The sequence below is a fragment of the Lathamus discolor genome, chromosome 2 (assembly GCF_037157495.1).
Source record: "Lathamus discolor isolate bLatDis1 chromosome 2, bLatDis1.hap1, whole genome shotgun sequence".
NCBI lineage: Eukaryota > Metazoa > Chordata > Aves > Psittaciformes > Psittacidae > Lathamus > Lathamus discolor.
This window is the reverse complement of record NC_088885.1, coordinates 73,698,563-73,722,098: the sequence shown is the minus strand read 5'-3', so window position 1 is coordinate 73,722,098 and position 23,536 is coordinate 73,698,563. Positions and strand designations below refer to the sequence as shown.

At 36.7% G+C, this 23,536-nt stretch overlaps 1 protein-coding gene across 1 annotated transcript in view; it reads left to right on the top strand.

Moving 5' to 3' along the window:
• Positions 1 to 23,536, top strand: part of EXOC2 (exocyst complex component 2) — a 125,936-nt gene that overhangs the window by 65,514 nt on the left and 36,886 nt on the right. Inside the window, exons 13-22 of the mRNA XM_065667465.1 lie at positions 1,503 to 1,627; positions 5,565 to 5,633; positions 6,006 to 6,163; positions 8,921 to 9,042; positions 12,530 to 12,591; positions 15,245 to 15,325; positions 16,077 to 16,136; positions 17,003 to 17,064; positions 17,970 to 18,036; positions 21,588 to 21,704. Coding sequence (XP_065523537.1) covers positions 1,503 to 1,627; positions 5,565 to 5,633; positions 6,006 to 6,163; positions 8,921 to 9,042; positions 12,530 to 12,591; positions 15,245 to 15,325; positions 16,077 to 16,136; positions 17,003 to 17,064; positions 17,970 to 18,036; positions 21,588 to 21,704 — 923 coding nt within the window. The remainder of the gene's footprint in view (positions 1 to 1,502; positions 1,628 to 5,564; positions 5,634 to 6,005; positions 6,164 to 8,920; positions 9,043 to 12,529; positions 12,592 to 15,244; positions 15,326 to 16,076; positions 16,137 to 17,002; positions 17,065 to 17,969; positions 18,037 to 21,587; positions 21,705 to 23,536) is intronic.

Here is a 23,536-nt window from a genome sequence, read left to right as displayed (position 1 = left end):
GAAGAGAGCATCATTTTGGGTAATGCAAATTCATACACTGAAGAAATGGACCAATATTTGATACACCTCTTGACAAATGGATGCTGCTGAAGGCATGCTGTACTTCACGGAGATTCAAGACTGGCTGACACGCAATAAAATAGTGAGGTTCTGATGAAGCCTAGCCTACTAGTTACTGAAGGTGCAGCTATTTTTGCCTAACTGGCTCTGTAGTCAATATTCTCTAGTAAAGACAAAAAGTGCTATTTTAACCAACATTTTTCTGCATTTCTGCAGTTATTTGGATAATATGTTTTTAACTTTATCATTTGTAAAAGACCAGACTTTATAAACACACACAAAAAAACAAAACAAAACAAACAAAAAACTAACAAATGTGAACCTCATTGTTTTATGGGGTTTTAGTTGTTTGGGGGACTTTTGTGGGGGTTATTTGGTAGGGGTTTTTTGGTTTGTTGGTTTTGGGGTTTTTTTGTGTGTGTGTGTGCTTTTTTTTTTTTTTTTGGTATTTTGATTTGGCTTTTTGGGTTGGTTTTTTTTTGGGGGGAAGGGGGGGGGAACAAGAGGTGTTCTCAAAAAAATAAAAGATAAATTCCTTCTCCAAGCATTCTAAAGTTTTAAAGAAGGTGGCAGATCGTTATGGAAAAAGTTACCTTTATTTTCTGTGTTAATTCATAATTTTTTCTGCCCCTGTTCGACTTTATGTCCCTTCCCACCTCTCTTTGCTCCATGTGATAAGAAACTGAGAAAATATATTTGCTGCTAGAATGAAAGCTACTTTCCTGATATGTTTTAATAGCTGGTGTACCGGGACTGTAAGTAGGTTCATGAAGTGAAAACATGAGTGTTGTAGTGTAACATGTTAGGAGTGTTCTGCATCCAGGAATTTCATTATATAGTTAGTGATTTGTTCATTCAGCAATGTTGGAATCTCCCCTGTTTTTCAGATTAAAGTTTTTACCAAAGAAATTAAAATAAAGATGAGAGGTTGGCGCCTTGCCCGAAGCCACAATGGAAAAATTTTTGAGCAGTAAATAAAGCAGATAGTCCAGTTGCCATTGTTTGCCTAGGGGCACTAGCCCCTCCTACCAGCCCTGTTTCTGGAGCATCATCATCTCATCATTTGAAACTCATAATGTCTTGATTGCTTTCATGTGACCTTACCTTTTAGAATAGCTTGAAGACAAAGTCCTGCTGAATGAATTATTAGGTGCATTGCATTGGATACCCCTTACAAAGGGGCGTGTTCTCTATGTACTGTCATAGTGCTAGCAGTTTGTAAGCATATGAGATGAGAAGAAAGAGCTTGTATGTGTACCGATTGTGTACACATATATGGACCAGGCTTTAATTTTTTTCATTTTTACATTGAAGTTTATATATATACTGTATAGTCACTTGTGTAATACAAAGGTGCAAGCTAATAGTATTTATTATTATTATTATTGTTATTATTCAAATATTTTTAATTTTGCCTTTTCCATCCTCTCTTCCCATTTTAGCTTGGCGATGCAAAGCTCCTCAACAGGTTGTATTTGTTGAAAAGCTGACAAAACTTGTTGTAAGTCAGCTGCCCAACTTCTGGAAGCTCTGGATTTCTTATGTGAATGGAAGTTTATTCAGTGAGGTATGGATTCTTCTATATAAACCACTTTTAAATAACAAAACTTAATAATGATTGTTTGAACTAAGATATTTCACTGGAAGAAGTGAGGACATGCTTTAATTAGGGAGGTTTATATAATGATAGATAGACTCTTACACACTTGAGAGATACTGCTTTGACTAGTAAGATGTCTTGCAACACTAATCTGTAGAAGTCAGAATTTTCTTTGTACTTTTAAAAGAATAAAAGCATACAGTGGAATTACTTAGAATTCTGCTGGTGGTGTTTGTGTGTGTTCCAGATGCTGCAGTCAGTATCTGTAGTTTCACCTCTTAAGTCATAGCTGGCCAGCTGCCTTTCATTGGTGAAGAAATAGCAAATTGCATGGAGGAGATGTGTAAAAGACAGTCATATAGAAAAAAGCTTTGTTTCTTTGAAACAAGAGTACTCATTTTTTAAGTATTTGAAAGTGAGGATAGGTTCAAGACCAGAGCTGCAAGATTACCAAGGCCCAGAGTAGTACACACACACATACTATAGGGAGTCTAGTCTGGAAGTGCAGGCAGCTGCAATCAGCTGTGTTTCTAGTCCTTCTTGCTCAGATGATCTGGTTTTTACAAATTATGTGAATATAATCTTGGTAATCCCAGAAGCAGGATAAATAAAAGTAGTGATTCATGACATGCTGCTTTTATATGCATGCTATTAACAGATTTTGAAAGGTTGCATTTCATAATTCATGTGATATCCGTAGTTGTCTTACCAGGACAGTAGTGTATAGTTTACCATGATAATTATCAGATAAATGCAATAGCTTTGGGGTTTGTGTCACAGAATTACATTATGTTTTACAGAGTTCGCTTCTAGTTCTCAAGCCATGTTGTTTGTTCTTCAGAACTGCAGTGATGGTATATTCACAAGGAGCTAGTCTGACAAAGACAGACATATGATTGAAGTGTTGTGAAAGGCAGCTCTCTGTTCCATCAATAGATGTTAAGCCACTAGTTCACAGCTCATCTTCCCAGCTACCACTGTGGAAGTTCTGCTGACTGCAGTTTGGACTTATTCTGTGTCCTAAAAAGCTCTAAAGACCAGACCTATACAGAGAGGTAGAGATGGAATATTACAGTGCAGGTGGAAAACAGTCAAGCTTTTGGACATGCATATTATTCAGATCAGCTTCTATATCCAGCCTAAAAGTTTGTGCATCTAAAACTCCTCCATTTAACTGCTGCTGTACTGTCTCCTTTCTTGAGATTGATTTCATCCTGCCATTTTTGCAGTGTCCTGCTGTTCTTAAATCCTGAAGTAATCACAGCCACAGTGTTCCACTACAAAATTATCCCTAAAGCAGAACTGCAACCATAGATCTCTACTATTCTTTGCAACTTTAGTAGAAAAGAAAACAAATACCCTGGGAAAAGGAAATTTGGCAGCTTATTTTGTCATTTTCCTTTTCTCTAACTAAAGAATTAATTTCTCAAGCAGATACTCTATTTATTGCCACTGTCTTTAAATCTGAATATAACGTGATCATTCTAATAGATAATATAGTCCTTCATATGTTGAACACAATACACAGAATTATAGCTCCAGTGAAATGGATTCTATTTGTGATCCTTATCTTACATGATAAAATCGAGAGAGAGAAGGCACTTACTCATAACATTCAGTGAAGGAAGTAGAATCAAGAATAAACCTTAGTACTGTTGACTTTCACAAAAATAATTAATTTCATAAGGGAAATGACAGCCTTTTATATCTGGAAAGTAGATTTTGCAAATTCACCTGTTAAGTTATTGTGATTTTTGTTTTTCCCTGAGTACAATGAAAAAGAAAGCAATTTCTAGAGAAACTCAGACTTGAACTGTAAACAAAGTTGAGAAATTTTGCTCATGAAAATGGCTGCAAGTGGAAAATGCAATGATCATGTCATGTCTGAACAAAACATTGTTTCTGTGTATTTGGAAAAAAAAAAGGGAGGGGAGGTAGTTTTCCTGTTAGTCTTGAAGGTACATCTGCTCCTCTTCTGTTGGGCCAGATTCTGAGCTTGTAAGAAATTAATCCCTATTCTTTTGGGTTCTTTGTCCCTTACAGAAGTCCCCGAAGTTCCTGGGGAGAGAGAAGGGATGGTGCCCGCAGTTCCTTTTGTGTGTTCTGCATGTCACAGTCAACCCAGCTCAAGTGGGAGGAGGGGGATAGCATTAACTAAGACTTCTAGAACACCTTAGAGTATCAGCATATTGCATTCAAGACTCAGGGTTTATATGTTGCAGACTGTAATTGTCCATGAAGAAATTTCCTCTCCCATGTTGCTTGCTATTTATTGTCATTCGGGTAGCAAGGTAATTGCTACAGTTTTTTAGGGCTAGTCCTGTTAAAGTGGTGTAGAGTGTCATTTCAGTTAGCTTATTGAAGACTTCAAGGCATTAAGACACTTTAAAAATGTGGAAAGAATTTCACCTCGTGTGAATTTAAAGCTCTATTTTTTTTCAGTTTTTAGGTTTTGGGGGGTTTGGGACATGTGGGTTTTTTGAGTTCTGAAAGGTTAGCAATATATCTTAAGATACTATCAGTTAAAGATTTACATGGTATTTTCAACAGTTTAAAAAGTTGAGTTCTTTGAATCACTCTAGGTGAAGTCACATATGTGAGTAGTAACCGTTGGTCTTACCACAATATAGTTTTGGTCTGTCTGTGCAGGAAAGGTTTAAGATTGGTCTTCAGCAAAACCACTGAGGGAAAAAAAAAAAAAAAAAATCAAAGATCTGTGAATTTTTTTGTTCTTTAATCCAGCTGTAAAACAGTGTCAATTGTAAGTTGCTGGGTGAGGTTTAAAGAAAAAAAGCTTAATTTCTTTTTAAGACAGTAGAAGAAAGAAGTGGGCATTCTATGCAGCAATGACTCTGGTGTTTTCCTTGTCTCAAATTTTATAATTCAGAGCTTAAAGTGTAAGAGTTTCATAGCTGTGTATTTTCCAAAACTGTTAAGCAGTTTTATTTTTCTCTGTATTTTTTTTCTCACTTCAAATTATTTTTTAACTTGAAAATCTGTAATGCTTTAGCTAAATGCAGAATTTGAAAAAGACAGTGTTTTCAGTTAACCATTTACAAGTAAACTGAGTTCTCTTTGAGGACACTCTTGTCATGTTATTGCACTTCTTGTCCAGTAGATGTTGCTGTACAAACATAAAATAGGAGATTTTCTAACTAAAATTCTGTCTGCACTTAACCCAGCATCTGAAATAACTTTTTCAGTTTAACTTAGCTTTCTCAGTATACTCCACAGAAGGCTTGAACTACAAACAGGAAGACTGTTAGTCAAACCATGTTTTTCTTCAACTGTAACTGTCTCGTGCAAAGCGTACTCATGTTCCTCTGTTTTCAAGGAAGTGAACAATCCACGAAGATACTGATTATTTTGCAGAGTCTCTTCTACAGTTAGTTATTTAAAGAACATTGTCAACAATATGCTATTCCTAAAACAAAAAACCCTCAACCCTCGTCCTCACATGTTACAATTTCCAATTGCCCTCACTCCAAGAAGTGTTTCCCATTTCACATGAATGTCCTTCTCTGCGCAGGTTCCAGGCTGATGAGAAAATAGTTTCTTCATATAAACATGATGCAGATTTGGACTATGTATATTTTGACTGTCATCAATATTGCAGTGAGAAATCTTTTGACCTCATGAAGCTCATATATTTTGAGCAACTCTTATGCTTGTCTCTGTTTTAAACACACATTATTCCTCAGAATTAAACGTTAGCACACTGACCTACAGTAGGTAGAGTTTGAGATATATATTGTCTTTGCTTGTTGAGATGCCATGAGTTATTTTTTATAATTGCATCATAAACTCATTAGTTTTCACTTCTTCACTTTGACACCCCCTTTTTCAGAATTATTTTAACAGTGGTCATGAGATACTTATTTTTCAATTTTCTTATTTTCACAAGACTGCTGAAAAATCTGGCCAAATGGAAAGATCAAAGAAAAATGCAAGGCAAAGACAAAATGATTTCAAGGTAAGTTACAAGGAGGGAGGGGGAAACCTTGCTTTCTTTTAGCTGTCCTTCGTAGCAAGATACTTTAGTGTCACCACCTTGAAAATCAGATTTCTTATCATGTGTCCTTACACCTTCTTCTCACCCACTGTCTAGAGTGTGGAGTCACCTGTAAATCATACATTCCAAGCTATTGTGTATAGTAAGTACATGTCACCACCTTGAAAATCAGGTTTCTTAAATCATCTGTATCCTTACACCTTCTCATCTACTGTCTAGAGTGTGGAGTCACCTGTAAATCATACATTCCAAGCTATTGTGTACAGTAAGTACATGGCTGCTTAAGTACCTTGACAAAGATTTTTTGCTGGATTTTTCTTTCTTCTGATGCAGAAAATGATTCAGGAAGTGATGCACTCTCTGGTAAAACTTATCCGTGGAGCTTTACTTCCATTCAGCCTCAGAGAAGGAGAATCAAGACAGTATGGTGGCTGGGAGATGAAATCTGAGCTTTCTGGCCAGTGGCTGACACATGTTATCCAGACAGTAAGGTAAATGGATCTGTGGACATATGAAATGATGCTATTCCCAGAATATGTATGCTTTAAGACAAATTGTTTATTGTATTAATCTGAGTAATGTTAACATTTTTGAAAATAGGATTACAAAAAAATTACGCAGATTTAGGATTCTGCGTGCAAGTGTAATTAATAATGTCTCAAGATGTCGCCTTATTACGTATTGATATATTCATTATTTTTCCATAGCATCTTATGAATAAGTTTGAATGAAATATTTGTGTGGTGCAAATGAATGAATGTCACTCCATGGAGGAAATGGGATTTGTTTCTTCAGGGTAGAAAGCAGTTACCTGCTTCTTTTGCAACTCATTTCCCCCTCTCTGCCTAAATGTGTGAAAATAGCATGCTTCTCATTGTAGTATCATTCTTAAATCTGAATTTACTTTTACATCTGTGTTTTGGGAAGGTGATATTCCTTTCTGTTTATAATGTCATTCTACTTGTAATTATGTTTGTTTCCAAACTTAATAATGTGCATATCATTAATTACAAAATGTCTCTTTAGTATATAGAATTTGCTTCCATTTGCTTATGGAATATGTGAGGTTATCATTATCTTTTGGAAACTTGAGTAATACCTAGAAATAATACTGTGTGTTTTATCTGCAAAGTAGGCAACAATCAAAGCACAGAGGAAGAAAAGAAAGCGGTATAATAATGTATAGCTACTCTTATTGCAGATGGAGCTAGCAGTGATGCATGCCTGTTGTCAAGTCTGCTTAGCACTTCCCCGAAGCCTGTTGCTGGTTACATTATCTGCATTTTAATCAATTGGGGGGTGGGGTGAAATCCATGTGAAATTTCTTATTCTGGCTGAATTTTATGGAAAGCTTTCAATTTAAGTAAGAATTAACTTGGCATTTGATGAAAAGGTGTAAATGAGCAAGGGAACGCACTTTGGCACCACTGTTGCCCTTTTATGAGGAGCAGTCCAATTTCATTCATATTTCACTAAAATTCTGGAATTTTACACTTGCACATATGTGATGTTGGCTTGGAAATTTAACCAACAGGTTCTCTAAAGGTTGGTTGTGCTTCAGTTCTGCTATCTGAGGTATAATCCAGGCTGAGGTTATAGGATAAATGGAGGCTGTTTTTTACTTTCTGGTCACTGCCTTGGTAATGAAAAATTGTACTGAGAACTGGGGAAATTCTCTCTTCCTCCCACTCTTTTCCCCACTTCATGTTCTTACCGATGCTTGTGCTGGCACTTTAATAAAGTGAGCTAGACTTTAAAGTGCTTGGCAGTAGAGAAGAAAAGGGGCAGTTTGGAGAAGAGGAACTCAGCAACCCATGGTGAGGTATCAACCAGTGCTGACCAGGTCAGAGGTTTTTGCAGGTACTGCATATACTTTTGTTTTCAAGGCATCACACTGACAATCTAATAAATGCCTGTGACTCACACCAGCAATAAAGGGGAACTCTTCTCATGAAGTGTCATTTGTTGCAAAGTTATGCAATAGCTTAAGTCTTACTTTTCATCAACATGAAGTCATTATGAAGCACAGGATAGAATTTTATTCTTTTCATTCATCTCACAAATCATTTACTGTTTTCTGCTTGTACTTAATGCTGAAACTTACAAAACTAGACAACAAGGAGTTGTAGTTACATGTGTGTTATCTTAATTTTTTTCTGCTTTTTTGTATGTATTGTGCAGCTTAAAGTGGGGTGGTTGCACAGTCTTTCTCTTGTACCCTGTTCTGTCATTGCCCAGTATGAATATGTTCCACAGGATAAATTAGACCTATGGGATAAAGTGAAGCTGTTACTGGCAAGACTTTTGCCTTATTGTAAGGGTAGAAAGTTATATATTTGTTAGGGTGAGTTATGTTAGGAAAAAGATTATCTTACAGATGTGACAGATACGTGCTCCCTTAGAAATTGCATCGACTCTATGTACAGGATGTCTGTGCAGCCTGAAGTCACTTAAACTTCTCACAGATGGGTATCTACATGGCTGAGAGAGTGCAGATTTATGTAAGCTACTAATTCAGTAGTTACGCTGGGCAGAGAGCTGTCTGGTTAATGATAGGTTTACACCCAAGGGGCAAGGGACTGGAGCCTACAGATGGATGATTAGGAATGTTCCTCTTACTGCTCAAACTTACTTACTTGCTTGCACCTTCTTACTCCTCTTCTTTGACATTTTCTAGTACCTGTGTTTTGCTCAAGTGTTAGCAGTAGGGCAAACAGCAATGATAGCGCTTGAAGTGTCCTTGCTAAAATTTCCAAGAGTTGGATACAAGCAGAGAACCTCCTTTTGTGCCCCTAATTAAAGTCTCAGCACAACTGCAGCCATCAGTTATAGTTAAAAGCTGAAATGCTGTTACTTGCTATTTCAAAAGCAAAAAATAGACCTTAATGTTTCCATCCTCAGCTATAGTAGCTAGTCATTTGTGCCTGGTCGGAGTTGGGAGCAAAGCAGCAAATGAGCTCCTCTGCTGGTAATATAGCAGCTGTAATTTGGCTCCTTAAATGTGTATATTCTTGGCAATCTGATGCACAGCCACACCATCATTTATGACAGCTTGATGGCTGTTTCTGTTGTAATGCAGGTAAACAATATCTCGGAAGCCCTGTTGTGGACTTAGGATTTGCTGAACCCAGGACACCTATTCATATACACAGAAAATGTCTGAAAAAAAACCACCCAAAAAACCCTCACATATCAGCTTGAAAAACCCTGCAGATTTACAATTCAGTCTAACTTTATTTGCTTTCCAGGCTTAGTTACGAGTCTCTAACTGCACTCGAGATACCCAATGATATGCTTCAGATCATCCAGGATCTTATTTTGGACCTTCGCGTACGTTGTGTTATTGTGACCTTACAACACACAGCTGAAGGTAATAGAAGGCTGCGGGTGTATTGCTTACTATTGTATTTTTTTTGTCTCTGATTAGGCCAAATCAAGTTCTGGAGGATAATCATGTTTGCTACAGATAATGTACTGTCAGTGGACTCCTCTGAGTTCTGTAATATCTCACAAGTTACTCAAGTATTTCACTTTTCTGACAGAAACGTGTGTTGCGAGTCTTTTCTTCCCTTAGTGTAATGAGTACAGTAGTTTAGATCTGTTTCCTTTGCATTGAGACAGTTTTACAATGCAAGTGATTTATCTCATGATGCAGCTTTTCTATATTGGAAATATAACTTATTTTCTTTTTTGAGTTCTTCTGTAAAGTGAAGAATTATGTGAGCAATGTCCCACTGCCAAGGGAAACAAAAATCCTCAGCTCTTCATGAAGTATTTTAGTTGTGTCCAAGGCCTTTTACTAACATGATCTCCAAGATTCCTTTTGTGTACACAACTTTTGCTATAAATGTTACTGGCCTTGCAATCCAGATACATTCTCTAAATCTAATGTAACTCTGTGTGCATTAGAGGCTATTCATCTTACCATCCTTGTATTCAACTCTGAAACTTAATTGTGAATGAAGTAAATCTTCCAGAACTAAATGCCTTACTTAAAATGAGGACAGATTACTTTACTGTTCACTTGGTGTTTTTTCCAAAAGACTGATTACACTCAATTAATTTAAAAGGAAAAAAAAAAAAGCAAAACAAAAAAAAGCCCCAGGGTCCTTTTGGTCTTGCAGTTTAATTAGTTTTTAATTTTTAACATATGATTCATCATTATTTTGTAGGCTGACATGAAGCTAAGTGTTTTACTGAAGCCTTAAGTGTGCTAAGTGCTGGTGGCTATATTAAGCAAATTTTTAAACTTCTGGTGAATACAAATCATAAGGCCTCTGTGGTTTCATTGATACAGTATTGATATGTATAATACGAGGAAATCTCTTTTGCTTTTCTTCACTTAGCACAGTTGAGATCAACTCATATATTTTTATTATTTTTTTTTTAATGCTAGGTTAGAAAGTTTGAGGTTTTCTGATTGTAACATGGGGATGATCCTGTAGGACTGGCTGTCCTCTTTCTAAGAACTGACTTCTTGGATGTCTTGACTCTTTGCAAAGGAAGGAAGTGTCTAGCTCCAAACTATTTTGCTGACAACCCTTAGCTTATTAAATCTGTAAGCTATCCACCTAGCTTTTCCAGTGCAGTACAGAGAGCTCCAATACATGATTAATGAAGAAGCTCTCTGCTGTCATATTAGCTTTGCCTTCTTGTTGTGTCATAACAGTAGCCTAGTTCTTTATTCGGATACAGAGTTCCCGCTTCTTGCATCCTGATTGCCAGCCACATATATTATGTGGAGGAAAACTCTTGTGGTAGTCTGTACCTTTTTTATTAAAGTAAATTTACCAGTCTGTGTGTGAATTATTCTCTATTTGCTCTGAATATATTTATTCATACTTTTCTGTCTTGAATCAAAAGAGGTCATATCCCTTAAGGTGCTGGTATGTTATGTTGGGTGTCTTTCATCTAGACAGTAACAGTAGCCTTCCTTGACTGCTACTTCCATTCCCTGTCTGAAGAAATTCTGTCTATTGGCTTTCACACCAAACGGGAGAAGAGAAAATACTCCTGCCTGAATGGCGACTTGTATTCCACATTGTTGCGCCGTGTGCCTTATCTATGGGACCCTTTTTTTTTTTCCCCTTTTGTGCTGTACCACCTAAAACACAGTTGCATATGTTGGGTGTGTTTAGATAGTTTTTCAGGACAGAACCAAGTTAATTTGGCCCTTGGATAAACTGCTATTTTTAGGGAACCAGTGAAAGAACAGTTAATGAATATTCTCATGGAGATATATATTACAGATATAATTACATCTGAGATGCTTTTATGTAAGTCAAAAATGTTCCTCTTGGACTTGAATCTCACTTCCGTAATCTCTGTGAAATATGAGCTGCATAGACTGGTGATCAAAGTTTGGTCTCATCTCTTTTTGCGTGTTGTAAGTTGGTAAAGGCATTCAGATCAGTTAAATTTTTTTAATAGAGCACTCTAGCTATTTAAATAGGACTAATCTGCCCACGCACAGGGTTTTCTTCTCGTATTATGATAAATGCATATAGTCACAGTAGTCCTGAGAAGCAGCCTGTGTTCTTTCCCTCTCATATGTGATCAGTGGTCATAAAGGTCATGAAAGGTCATAAAGGTCACATAAGTGCGAGACTAGATGAGTTTTACATTAATATTTTTGACTGGAATTTGATGAGCAATGAAATACGAGAAAGAAAATTATTTCTTTTGTATTTGTATTAGCTCAGAACTGAATGCAAAAGTGAGCTGCCACTGAAACATGTAAAGGCTGACCAGTGCAATCTAAAGCCTCACAAGCATATTGCTTGAAGTAAGAGGTTTAGTAAATAAGGAAATGAACATAGTTGTCATTCTGCACAATTCCTTCATGCTTTTTATTGTCACAAAGCCTATACTTCCATGAGATGTAGAATTGCAGGGTATGACACCATAACTAAGCTTCTTAATTTAGCTAATTAAATCACCAAGATAATGAAGATATCCTTCAGCATGCATTAGTTATCCTTTTTTTCTTGGATTTTGGGGAGAGATAGTAATTCACCAAAATTTTTTGCTTATTTAAAGGGAGTTGCATGAGATACAGACAGTTCTGATGAGCAACTTGTGTATGAAAAACTGTATGTCAAAGCCCCCACAAACTGCTTATAGTTGTTGTTTTGTTTTGTTCTGTTTACAAGCTGAGTAAGCCCCCCAGAAAGCGATGATGCAGAATGCATGTGTCTGTAGAGGAATTTTGTTTACAATACAGGAGTTTTAGTTTCACATCCTGACCTGGCTTCTGTTAGTTTCATAAGCCTATAGAAGTTGGCACCTTCTGGATAATGAGAAGCATGCTTTTTGTGTATGCCTTCATGCATTTTTGAAGAAAGTCTAGCCTTGACCCTTAGCGGGTACCCTCTGCCTCTTTTATACTAATTACATATGAATTAGATGTTGTCTGTTCTGTCTTTGCTAAAATGCTAGCCAGTCGTTCTTTCATTTTTAATTAAGAGCTGGAACATAATAGGCTAGAGACCTGGGTGGCTAAATGCAGTATTTTGTTGTGATTAAAAATTTTCAAAAATAAAAACAAAGCCCGAAGCCTTCACAATATTCCTTTAATTTTCAGCTTTCCAGTAAAAGATGTGCTTCATGCAGCTCTCGCCATGTATCATAGATACGCTTCTCTGTGGTGTCAGCAGCGTACTATGTATGAGTTCCATTCTTAGTCATTTGAGAATGCTGAATGCTTTGATGCCTTTAGTGCTTTTTTGCTTGTATGCCTAGTCATTGCAGTCCCAGTGTCTGTGGTTTATCTTTTCAAGTTCAAGGAGTTTTTAATGATGAAAATAAATACCATCTCCCTCTCCCCACTCCTTTCACCCTTTTGCTCTGTCTTGCAGATATAAAGAGGTTAGCTGAAAAGGAAGACTGGGTTGTTGACAACGAGGGTTTGACATCACTGGTAGGTATTCTTGTGTCTGTTGTAGACACTTTCTTTGAAACTGGTTTCTGTATTCTCCAAAACCTGAAGTATTTTTTACTTTGTCTATATGTGTATATACTGGTATCTGTAGTGATTTTTTTTTTAATATGAAAATATAGGAAGATAAAAAATACAAAATGGCTTAGTTGGTTACTTATTTACAGCACTCTGACGGATCCCACTACCAAATATTTTTTTCCCCGAACTTTTCAGAAATTCTTGTTTCTACTTCTTAAACTATTTTACCTGAAGTAACTTTATGCTACTTACTGTAAGACAGCAATATTTCTTCCTGTTTTGCACCTTCAAAAGCGCAAACAAAAGCTTTGTAGATTTGTGCCATATATTGAGAAACAAAAATAAACAATTAGACATCAAGAGGTGTAGCATGACTTTTTGCCTTATGTAGGGTTAGATGTATCAGTATAGTTACCAATGACATCTGGCATGATTTTGCTGATAATTGGTTTGCTGAGAGATACAATAATAGCTTTCATTGTTAAGCATCTTATTTTACGGATGGTTTACTGAAGTAAAAAATTATTTTTGAGGTCACAACAAGTTCAGTTCACATCAAAATGCTTCAAAGTTTAGTAAGCACACTACCATGGAATTGGTCGGTAGCTAAATAAATAGGTCACTTATATGTTATAATGAGAAATTGAACTGAAAAACAACTAATTTGGGAGATTGCCTACACACAAACAACAAATAACTTGAAACCAGATTCAGATAAATTAGTGAGATGTTTTCTGGAAATAAACAGTAATGAGTAATGCCTAAAACACAGCAAGCGTGTTGTAGGTGTGACTTAAAAACAATCTGTGAAAGCAGAAAGGGCCTGTGGGAGGAAGAGTTGCTCTGTGTGTATTATCTAAGGGAATGCTCCACAGACTTTCTTAGTTTTTCTTACTTGCTTCTATAAATACATATTTGAAGCTCAGTAGGAGGGCATTAAGCAATCACAATATGCACATTGTAGAAAGGAGTGTTATTGGGCGATTGTAGTTGTTATAACCTGATATGCAGCTTCTGGTCTTGGTTTCAGTTGCCATGGACTTGAGCAAGTCCCTTAACTTTTCTGGTTTTCACTTTGCTTCCTTATGGTTTTGCTGTATCCTAACCCATCTTTGTTTAAAAAATACTTAGGTCTCTTTCGTATTTAGAAATTGCTCACTAATTCTATGTGTACAGCACTTCCCTAGGTACCTTTGAGGCCAAGGTTGAGACATGCTAAATTTTGATGGTAGCAGTTGATTGTTTTATCATAACAGGGTAATTTATCTACTGAACAGAATTCATTGTGGTAATATTATAGCAAAAATTGGAGCAGAAGTTAACCAGTACAAAGAAGGGCCACACCGTCTCTTTGGGAATATTTTAGGCTTAATATAGGAACTTTATTTTATGTTTGCAGGAAATACTGGTTGCTAACCCCTTTAGCATTTATATTCCAGATAAAAGATGCAGTAAGACACAGAACCAGTTTTCCTTGGTTTCATAATATCCAAAGAATAAGATATCTGAACAGCTTTCTTCCCCTGAGGTGTGATATTTTATTCTGTGGAAACAAAACCCAAAAGGATTACTGCTAGTCTTTTTCCTTTAAGGAGGTCCCGAAATAATTACAGATTGTCTTGGTGGTGTTTTTCATGATTTTCAGGTTGTCATGCAGGTATCACTTTGACAGTCCACCTCTACCCCAGCAGTTACAGAAATAAAAGTGGCTCCTAAGCCTAAAGTTGGTGACATTTCCATAAACTATCTACTGGATGAAAAGTGGGTTTACATGGCTTAGAAGCTCGTTTGTCCAGCTCCTTGATGCAAATCCAATAGGATGATGTCCCTCTTTTCTACAACAGTGACCACCTCTCTGCTACACACTGCCCTGCATGATAGCTTCCTGCCTAATACCAGCAGGCAGCCTCATCTAAAAAAAAAAAAAGTGTGACTAATCAGGGAAGAGGGAAAGACAGGGAAAAACTGACTGATGACTGATGCTGTGAACTTGTTTGCACTTTCAAAGTGAAATTGATCTATGCATCAAGACATTGGTATTTCAGGTTTGGAAACCTGAAGGTAAAAAACATGCCCCCAGTCCAGTGGGTGTTTTTCCTCCAGGTGAAAGCAATTTCAGTCTGGTTTTCTTAGAAACTTTTTGCTGGAATAAAATATCAGATATCGCAGGTGAAATTCTATCCCAACTTAGATCTAGGAGGGGAAGGAGGAGAGTGTCACAGGCATCTATAATGTAGTTGTCAATACGTGCTACCACGAACAAACTATAAAAATCTTTCATGACCCTTTCAGAGAAGGCTGTTCAATGCAGAAGTGTCTTGTTCAGGTAAGAAAATGTGCATTGACTTATGGTAATAATTCTGTAGCAAGCTTAAGTACAAAAGGGTATCACTACAAACAGGTCCTCTGGTAATATATGAATTGTGGGTTTGTTTTGTGGTTTTTTGGTTTTGTTTGGTTTTTTTTCTTTGTTGGGTTATTTTTATTCTCTCCACTCCATACCTTATTTAGGATAATTTGGAAATAAAGAGCGTACCATATGGCGTGGAAGTTTCTATAATTTTGTGTAGTATACGTTTGACATGCTGAAGCTAAAAAGTCTTTTGCCTTTCAGCCAGCCCAGTTTGAACAGTGCATTATACATTCCTTGCAATCTCTTAAAAGTGTACTGGACTGCAAACCTGGAGAGGCCAGTGTAAGTTTTGATTTATGCATTTATTGTTGTTCTTTTTATGCTAATTACTATTGGGTTTCAGAACAAGAACTGTCAGAGAATGATACAGGGGTATAAATTCCCTCTTTTTTTAATCATGAACACCCTTTTCACTGCTGCTAGCTTTTAGAATTCTGTTTGTTTCCTTCACTAGAGGTAATTGTGTATGTATGGGGAAGATTGAACCTATATTTAAACCTTTAAAGGTGTTCTTTTGAAGAAGATGTGACTTAATTTACATGAAGAAAAAAAAAAGGATGCCATTCCAAGGAGTTACTCTTCACTCAGTGTTGCATCCAAATTACTTGCAGAACTTAAATTCAGTTTTTCACTTCTAAATCAGCAGTCCTCATTGTTCCCACCACTTAATACCTTGAGACCCCAGTTGATTGTGATACCAATGTTTTCTTTCAGGTTTCAGTGATCTAAGGAAGTTTAATACTTTTCCAAAATCCCTTGGCCTCCTTTGTGGGTATTGTTTCTCCTCCCTTATTTTTATTTTTACAGCTAATTTGTCTGGTATCTCAATGAACATTATTCACACGAGTCTACAGTGCCTGAGGAGTCCTTCTTCTTAAGGTGCAAAGATCCTTAAAAAAACAAAGATCTTTGAGTTGTGTCCCAGCATCCATTCCTACATTTGTCATTTCTTTAGGGATAGTATACTCAGGCTTTTTTTGAGAATAAGCCCATAAGAAGCTATTCTGATGAAATATTATGCTTGCATCTTCAGGTTTTCCAGCAGCAGAAAACACAGGAGGATGTGTGCCAGCTGAGCATTGGGATCATGCAGGTAACTCGAGCAGTTCTAAGTATAAAACTTGGTGATCAACAAAAATGTGTGCTTTGTACCCTGCCCACCTCCCAAAAGGTACCTTAAGTTGATGACTGTTATTCCTCTGATACACTCTGGAAAACTGAGAAATGTTGATGACTGTTATTCCTCTGATACACTCTGGAAAACTGAGAAATGTTTGTCTTAAAAGTATGTGGAGCTTACTAGCTGAATCTGATGATATTAAATCCTCAGAGAGTGACATATACAAGTATTTTACTGATTGTGACTGTTCCAAGGTTTTTCCGACAATTGAAAGACAGTTGCTGAGCTGTCATTGATATACTGCAGTAAAAAGGAGCAATACCGATTTTCATTAGCTGAAGAGCTAGCTTTCAATTTTTGTATTGGGAGCCAATATTCTTTGTAGCAGAATCTGATCTTTTTTTTTTAAATATATTTGAACCATTTTTTAGTCTTCTTAAATAAGAAATCATGAGCAAAAGCAAAAAGTGGATTTTAGTGATACTTCTGTGATGTTTGCTTGGGATCAACTGTTCGGATTGAGCACTTGAAAACTATTAATGCCTTTTCAAATCAGCAGATTATCACTGCATAATTTTAGACATGCATGATGAATATCACTTGGCAAGATTAAAAATTCCTGTGGGTTTTTTACAAGTAAACTGTGGTGGATAAAAAATTGAAAATATGCATTCAAAAGATGTAAGTAAAATGTTACTGTATTTATGTTGGGTTTAAGACAAAGAAAGGCGATGATGGTTTTCTGCTTCTATTGACTGTTATAAAAGTGAATTTGAGAATTTTTTTATTTATTTTTTTTTCCTGGCAGAAAATGTACATCTTTCTTTATTGTTTTCTAGGTCTTTATAGACTGCTTGGAACAACTGAGCACCAAACCTGATGGTGACATAGATACAGCACAGTAAGTAAAATAAATAGGACCTATGTGTAATATTCTGAAAATGCAGGTGTAAATCTCAGATTTCAGTAGTGGTGGTGTTTTATCTCCTGTAGTATTTCGTACTTCTTGTGAGTGCTTTTGCCTCTGGTTAGTGATGCTTAGAAATAAGAGCAGATACTTGTTATGCTGAACAGTTGAGTGACATCATGTAATAAATATTGTGCACAATAATGAATATGGTATTACTTATACCATTTTATTCAGTGACAAGAGTTGTGTGCTGTAGAAGCATGTATGTTGTTTTTGACGTGCCCTTACGTGGAATGAGTTGTCCTTGTCACTAAGTAATGTCTAGTCATGGAGAAAAAGCCGCCCCTGCCTTTCTTTTCTTCCCTTTTATTCTGACTAGTTCTATTGGTATTTCTGCTAAATTCTTAAAAGTTTTTTTGTTCAATAATTGCTCATGAGCCACTTACAGTAGAGAGCAAAATAAGTCAGAATAGCCTGAGTTTCTGAGAGCACTAATCATTTCTTTGTGAAGAGCCAGAGACTTGGCAAATACGCAATATGCATTAGAAAGAGGCAAATCAACTGTGTATCTAATGCCCCTTTTTTTTTTTTTTTTTATATTTGGATGGCTGTTGGGTGGATAGGTGTAAAACCAAAATGGAATCTAGGGCAAACCAGAGAAAATTAAAATGCTTTAAGAAGGAAAGGTCTGTAGCTGAAACAGTACTTTCCGTCCCCAGAGCTCCTGTAAGCTTTGTGGAAATTTTAGACAAACTGAGCAACATGGCTGTTTTACTGTCTAATGTAAAGGAGCTTGAAACAATATTCTGGTCTTCTGTTCCAGCTGTTCATTTGAATCCATCATGTATCAGATAATTAAAAGCACTAGAATACTCACTTTTTAATAATATTCTTAGTCTTTCAGTTGATGTTTCATCTCCAGATTTGTTTGGAAGCATTCATGAAGACTCCAGTCTTTCTTCAGTAAGTTTGGCTTATGTTTTTAAAAGCTGATGTGAAAATTAATATTTTTCGAAGTTACTGGAATGGGTCCTTTTATTGTATTGCTTCAGAATTATATTTTTCTTTTTTAGAGAGCAATTTTGTATTCTAGAGGCATTTACTAGATAAATATGTCCATAAGCATAAGAAAATATAAGGTACTATGACTGGAAAACGGAAACATAACCCCCATTTTCAAGAAGGGGAAAACAGATGACCCAGGGGACTACAGACCAGTCAGTCTCACCTCCGTGCCTGGCAAAATCTTGGAGCAGATTCTCCTGGAAGGCATGCTAAGGCCATGAAAAACAACAAGGTGCTTGGTGGCAGCCAGCATGGCTTCACTAAGGGGAAATCCTGCCTGACCAATTTGGTGGCATTCTATGATGGGGCTACAGAACTGATGGACAGGGGTAGAGCGGTTGATGTCATCTACCTGGACTTGTGCAAAGCGTTCAACACTGTCCCACATGACATCCTTCTCTCTAAATTGGAGAGACATCAATTTGATGGATGGACCACTGGGTGGATAAAGAACTGCCTGGATGGCCGCACACAAAGATTTGTGATCAATGGCTGAATGTCTGGCTGGAGACCGGTGACGAGTGGTGTCCCTCAGGGATCAGTGTTGGGACCGATCTTGTTCAGCATCTTTGTCGGTGACATGGACAGTGGGATTGAGCGTGCCCTCAGCAAGTTTGCCGATAACACCAAGCCTTGTGGCTCGTATGATACCCTGGAGGGAAGGGATGCCATCCAGAGGGACCTTGACATGCCTGTGGGGTGGGCTTGATACCAACCTTAAGAAGTTCAACCATGACAAGTGCAAGGTCCTACACCTGGGTCAGAGCAATGCTAGGCACAGCTACAGGTTGGGCAGAGAAGAAATTCAGAGCATCCCTGTGGAGAAGGACTTGGGGGTGTTGGTCGATAAGAAAATGAACATGAGCTGGCTTCAGTGTGTGCTCGCAGCCCAGAAAGCCAACCGTATCCTGGGCTGCATCAAAAGGAGCATGATCAGCAGGTCGAAAGAGGTGAACCTGCCCCTCTGCTCTTGTGAGACCTCACCTGGAGTATTGTGTGCAGTTCTGGTGTCCTCAACATAAAAAGGACATGGAACTGTTGGAACAAGTCCAGAGGAGGGCCATGAGGATGATGAGGGGACTAGAGCACCTCCAGTATGAAGACAGCCTGAGAAAGTTGGGGCTGTTCAGCCTGGAGAAGAGAAGGCTGCATGGAGACCTCATAGCAGCCTTCCAGTATCTGAAGGGGGCTGTAGGGATGCTTGGGATAGACTCTTCAGGAGGGACTGTAGTGATAGGACAAGGGGTAATGGGTTAAAACTTAAACAGGGGAAGTTTAGATAGGATATAAGGAGGAAGTTCTTTACTGTAAGGGTGGTGAGGCACCAGGGTTGTTGTGAATGCTCCATCCCTGGCATTGTTCAAGGCCAGGTTGGACAGAGCCTTGGGAGACATGGTTTAGTGTGAGGTGTCCCTGCCCACGGCAGGAGGGTTGGAACTAGATGATCTTAAGGTCCTTTCTAACCCTAACTATTCTGATTGTACTGTTTGCTTATGGTATCTTAGTTTACCATCTTAAGGTAACTAACGAAAGTATTTTTTAAAACCACGTCTTCCTCAAACTGAAATGGCATCATTGAAATCGGTGAAAATAGCACTAGTGTTAAGACAGCTGAAGATGTGACTTATAATTTATAACAAGGTGATAAATCAAAAGAACTGGTCTGATTATTAGTTGATTTTTAAACCCTGTGAAAATACAGATATTCAGTACTGTCGTTTCCCCCAAAAAAATAAACATTACTGAGTAATTATTTATTTGACTTCTTTGGATTTGGTTTTGCTTTTTGGAAAATTGGAAAAAAAAAAAGGTTTTTTTTTTCCTGACACTTCGGCTTTGGTTAATGTACTTTCTTCTAGTCTGGTAGCTAATGAAAAAATGTAGTTATTCCCTGAAAGAAGCCTAGTGAGAGCCTCTTGTGAAGTTAATATTCCTTAGTGCAAGTTTAAATGTTCTCAGAAGCCCAGCTTTGCTTATTTACAAGAGCAATAAGCATTCCTGCTACAATAAAGAATCAGATTGCCAAATCACGGCAAGTTTCTGAATTGCAGACTATAATAATTAGTTCTTTAAAGAATTTTGTTCTTGAAACACATAGATTTTGATATTAATTGCTGATAAACTATGATTTTTGTGGCTGTGGTTTCTTCATGCATGTCATAGGTATGAAGGTTTAGATCAGAAGAAAGATAGTAACGATTTCAGACAATGTTTGACTTCCATAGTATCATATTAATTTTTTCCTGTCAATCACAGAACGCTTTATCTTCTCTTTCCTGATTGAGTAATGAGAACAGAGAAAGTGAGTGATCGAAGTAAAATTCATCACTGTATTTTTAAAATTCTCCTTTTTTCAGTTGCCTATATGCCAGCTGCTTATAACTTATATCAATACAATATATTTGTATAAGTACAAATACTTATACAAAACTGTCAGGAGTTCTGGGTCTGAAAACCATTTTTAATCAGATCTGCATTCTTATGGTGACTTCATTACCAAATAATTTTGTTTTCAAAATATTTGCTGGTTTTGATTTTGAACTGCTGTCTGAGGTAGAAAAATGTTTTGCCGTTTGGAGAAGAAGAGAGGGGAAGAGGGAAGACCAAATTATTTAAATACTGGTTCTGTCTTGTTTGGTTCTTTGTTTCTTTGGAAACTACACCTTGTTGCATCAAGGTCGCGGAAATGCAATTCTGGTATCTCAAATCCAGAATGTGTTTGACCTTCTTGTATTTTAAAAAAAATAAAAATAAATTTTCAAATTAATTTCTGAAATTATATTATGTACTTCTGAATTTTCTAATATTTTTGAACAGGTGACTGTATTTGGTCAGTAGCTGTTCTGCTTCCCTAGTTTTAGCCAACTTCATGTGAAAGTGAAGATCACAGAATCATAGAATAGTTTGGGTTAGAAAGAATGTTCAAAGGTCATCTGGTTCCAACCCCCCTGCAATAAGCAGGGACATCTTTATCTAGATCAGGTTGAACAACATCCAGCCTGGCTTTGAATGTCTCCAGTGATGGGGCATCTGCAGTCTCTGTGGGCAACTGTGCCAGTATCTTATCAACCTGATTTTCAGTTAATTTTATAATGGTCATAATTCTTAGCATATTTCTTGAAACAAAGTAAAAGCCAGAAACAGCTTCCTGGAAAGCCATCCAAACCTGATTTTTGTAACGACGTCTTAACCACAGTTCTGTATTAGTCACAGCTATTCCAGTGAATGCTCAAGACCCTATAAGAAAAGCATGCATTCAGTCATCATATTTGGTAATTCACTCAGTTCTTGGTGGTTTATTGACATAAATATTTGTAAACTCCACTTTATTTATCAGCATTTTTGTCACATGCAGAAAGTTAAAATACTATACATTCACAGTGTTGGTCATGCTGATGCTTCTTTTCTAACTATTTATACTTTTTCTTCTGTTAAAACAAAATTTTTAGGAACAGAGGCTTTTAATTGCACTCAGTAACTGCCGTTATCTGGAACGTCATACCTTCCTAAATATAGCTGAACATCTTGAGAAACATGGCTTTCAAGGTGTTGAAAAAATAACTCAAGTAAGTGAGAACACTGGAATGAAATATCACTGCTTGAAGGAAACAGTTTTTCTTTGTTTTGCTTTCTGTGGAAATTAAGTGCAAGTGTTCAGATGGCTAAAAGTATTCTTGGGTCTGCCTTCTACAAATCAGTGGGACTGCAAGCATCAGTTGGATACAACGACAATACAGTTGTATGTGTTCCTGTAAGGCTTAAATAGCTTGTGTAGCAAATGTGACCTCTTATTCAGGGCTTCAGAAAGCTTATCAGATTTCTTAGTAAAGCTGTTTAATGTTACTGTGTTCTCTTAATGCTGAGAATAAAAGATCATTATCTCAGAAATATACTTGATAAATTATTTCATCTGGCAATCTGTGTTACTGATAGCTGTTGTTCATAAGCTAGTTCAGGTTTTTTGTTGTGTTTTGGTTTTTATTGGTTTGTTTTTTTGGGGTGGTTTTTTGTTTGGGGTTTGTGTTTTGGTGTTTTTTTTTGTTTTTTTCAAAGAATATTTAAGTGGGTGGCAGTAGCTGTCTCATTTTCCTGCCTTTTTGTAAAGATTAATCATTTTTTATGAGAAATGTTGTGACTTAATCCTTTAGGGCCATAAACCTAGTTTATTTCCAGAAACATTTGTTGATTTGAAGTAAAATGTTATCTTTTCCAATACAGAGTACAGTATTTCCCTCAAACTGCTGTTTTTACTGTGCAGTACATCCTTAATTCCATTCTGCCTGAATGTTGTTTGAATTTCTGTGGCTGAAGTAATTTTGAATAGCATATAAATGGGTTTGATATGATTTGTATATTTAGTACAGTATACAAAATTACTCTAGATATTGCGGTTCTTTGCTACTGAGACAACTGAGGGTTGAGCTAAGTTAGTGTTGTCTGTATAAGCAAATAAGACATCTGTTATGTATGTATTCAACACTGTCTTGTACAGCCACATCAAAGTATTGGTACTAAAAGTCTGGTAGTTTTATAAATGACAAAACTCAAATCCTGAAGTAGCAGATTAATTGCAAATCTGTGTTAACCCTTTGAAAGCGCTGACTGGCCCAGATATGCGTGTATGGGACCCATCAATCGGTAATGCTCCCTGGGAGAATTTGGATAATTAGATAGCAGTTTTTGAACCCTTCATTGTTCACAGGGGTTTAGATGTGTTGATTTATTTCAGTTTTTTGTTCTGTCACCTCAACTTCTGTAATTTTTTTTATTGAATTTATTATTAGATAAAAAATTGTAATAAGGATTTGACAGAATTTTAGAAAAACACAATTTGGTTTTAAGATGACTGAAACAAAACTGTACTTTTAAATTGTTAGCTTTATATATGGATTTTTAATGTGATTTTGTAGTATATGTTTGTAAAAACTGTCCATTGTTGTGTTCTTTCTAAAGTTGCCTGTTAGAAGGGAAATCATTATTATCTAATATGAAAATACAGCAATCATAAAATGGTAACTAAGAAATTTACTTACATTTTACATGGTTGCTGTTTCCATTTTTTTTCTTACTGTGCCAAATACAAATTTATATAAAATGGCCAAACTTTACACTCTGCTTTACACACATGCCTTCTTGGCACATACTTACGATACTCACCTGTAGTTGTATTTAATTTTTACGTAAATATTTTAAGTGCTTTTCTGTGGAGATTCTTTAGTTCAACACTTTATCATCCATTTAGTTAATTAGCAAGTGGGGGGGGAATTATCCCGTAACATTCATCCTAGCTTGTTGTTTAAGCTTCTGGATGCAATTGTTTCCAGAGTTCTGATACTTAGATAAGGCAGATGGGTTACTAGGATAAAGGCTCAAATGGCTTTAATACAAATTTGAAAAC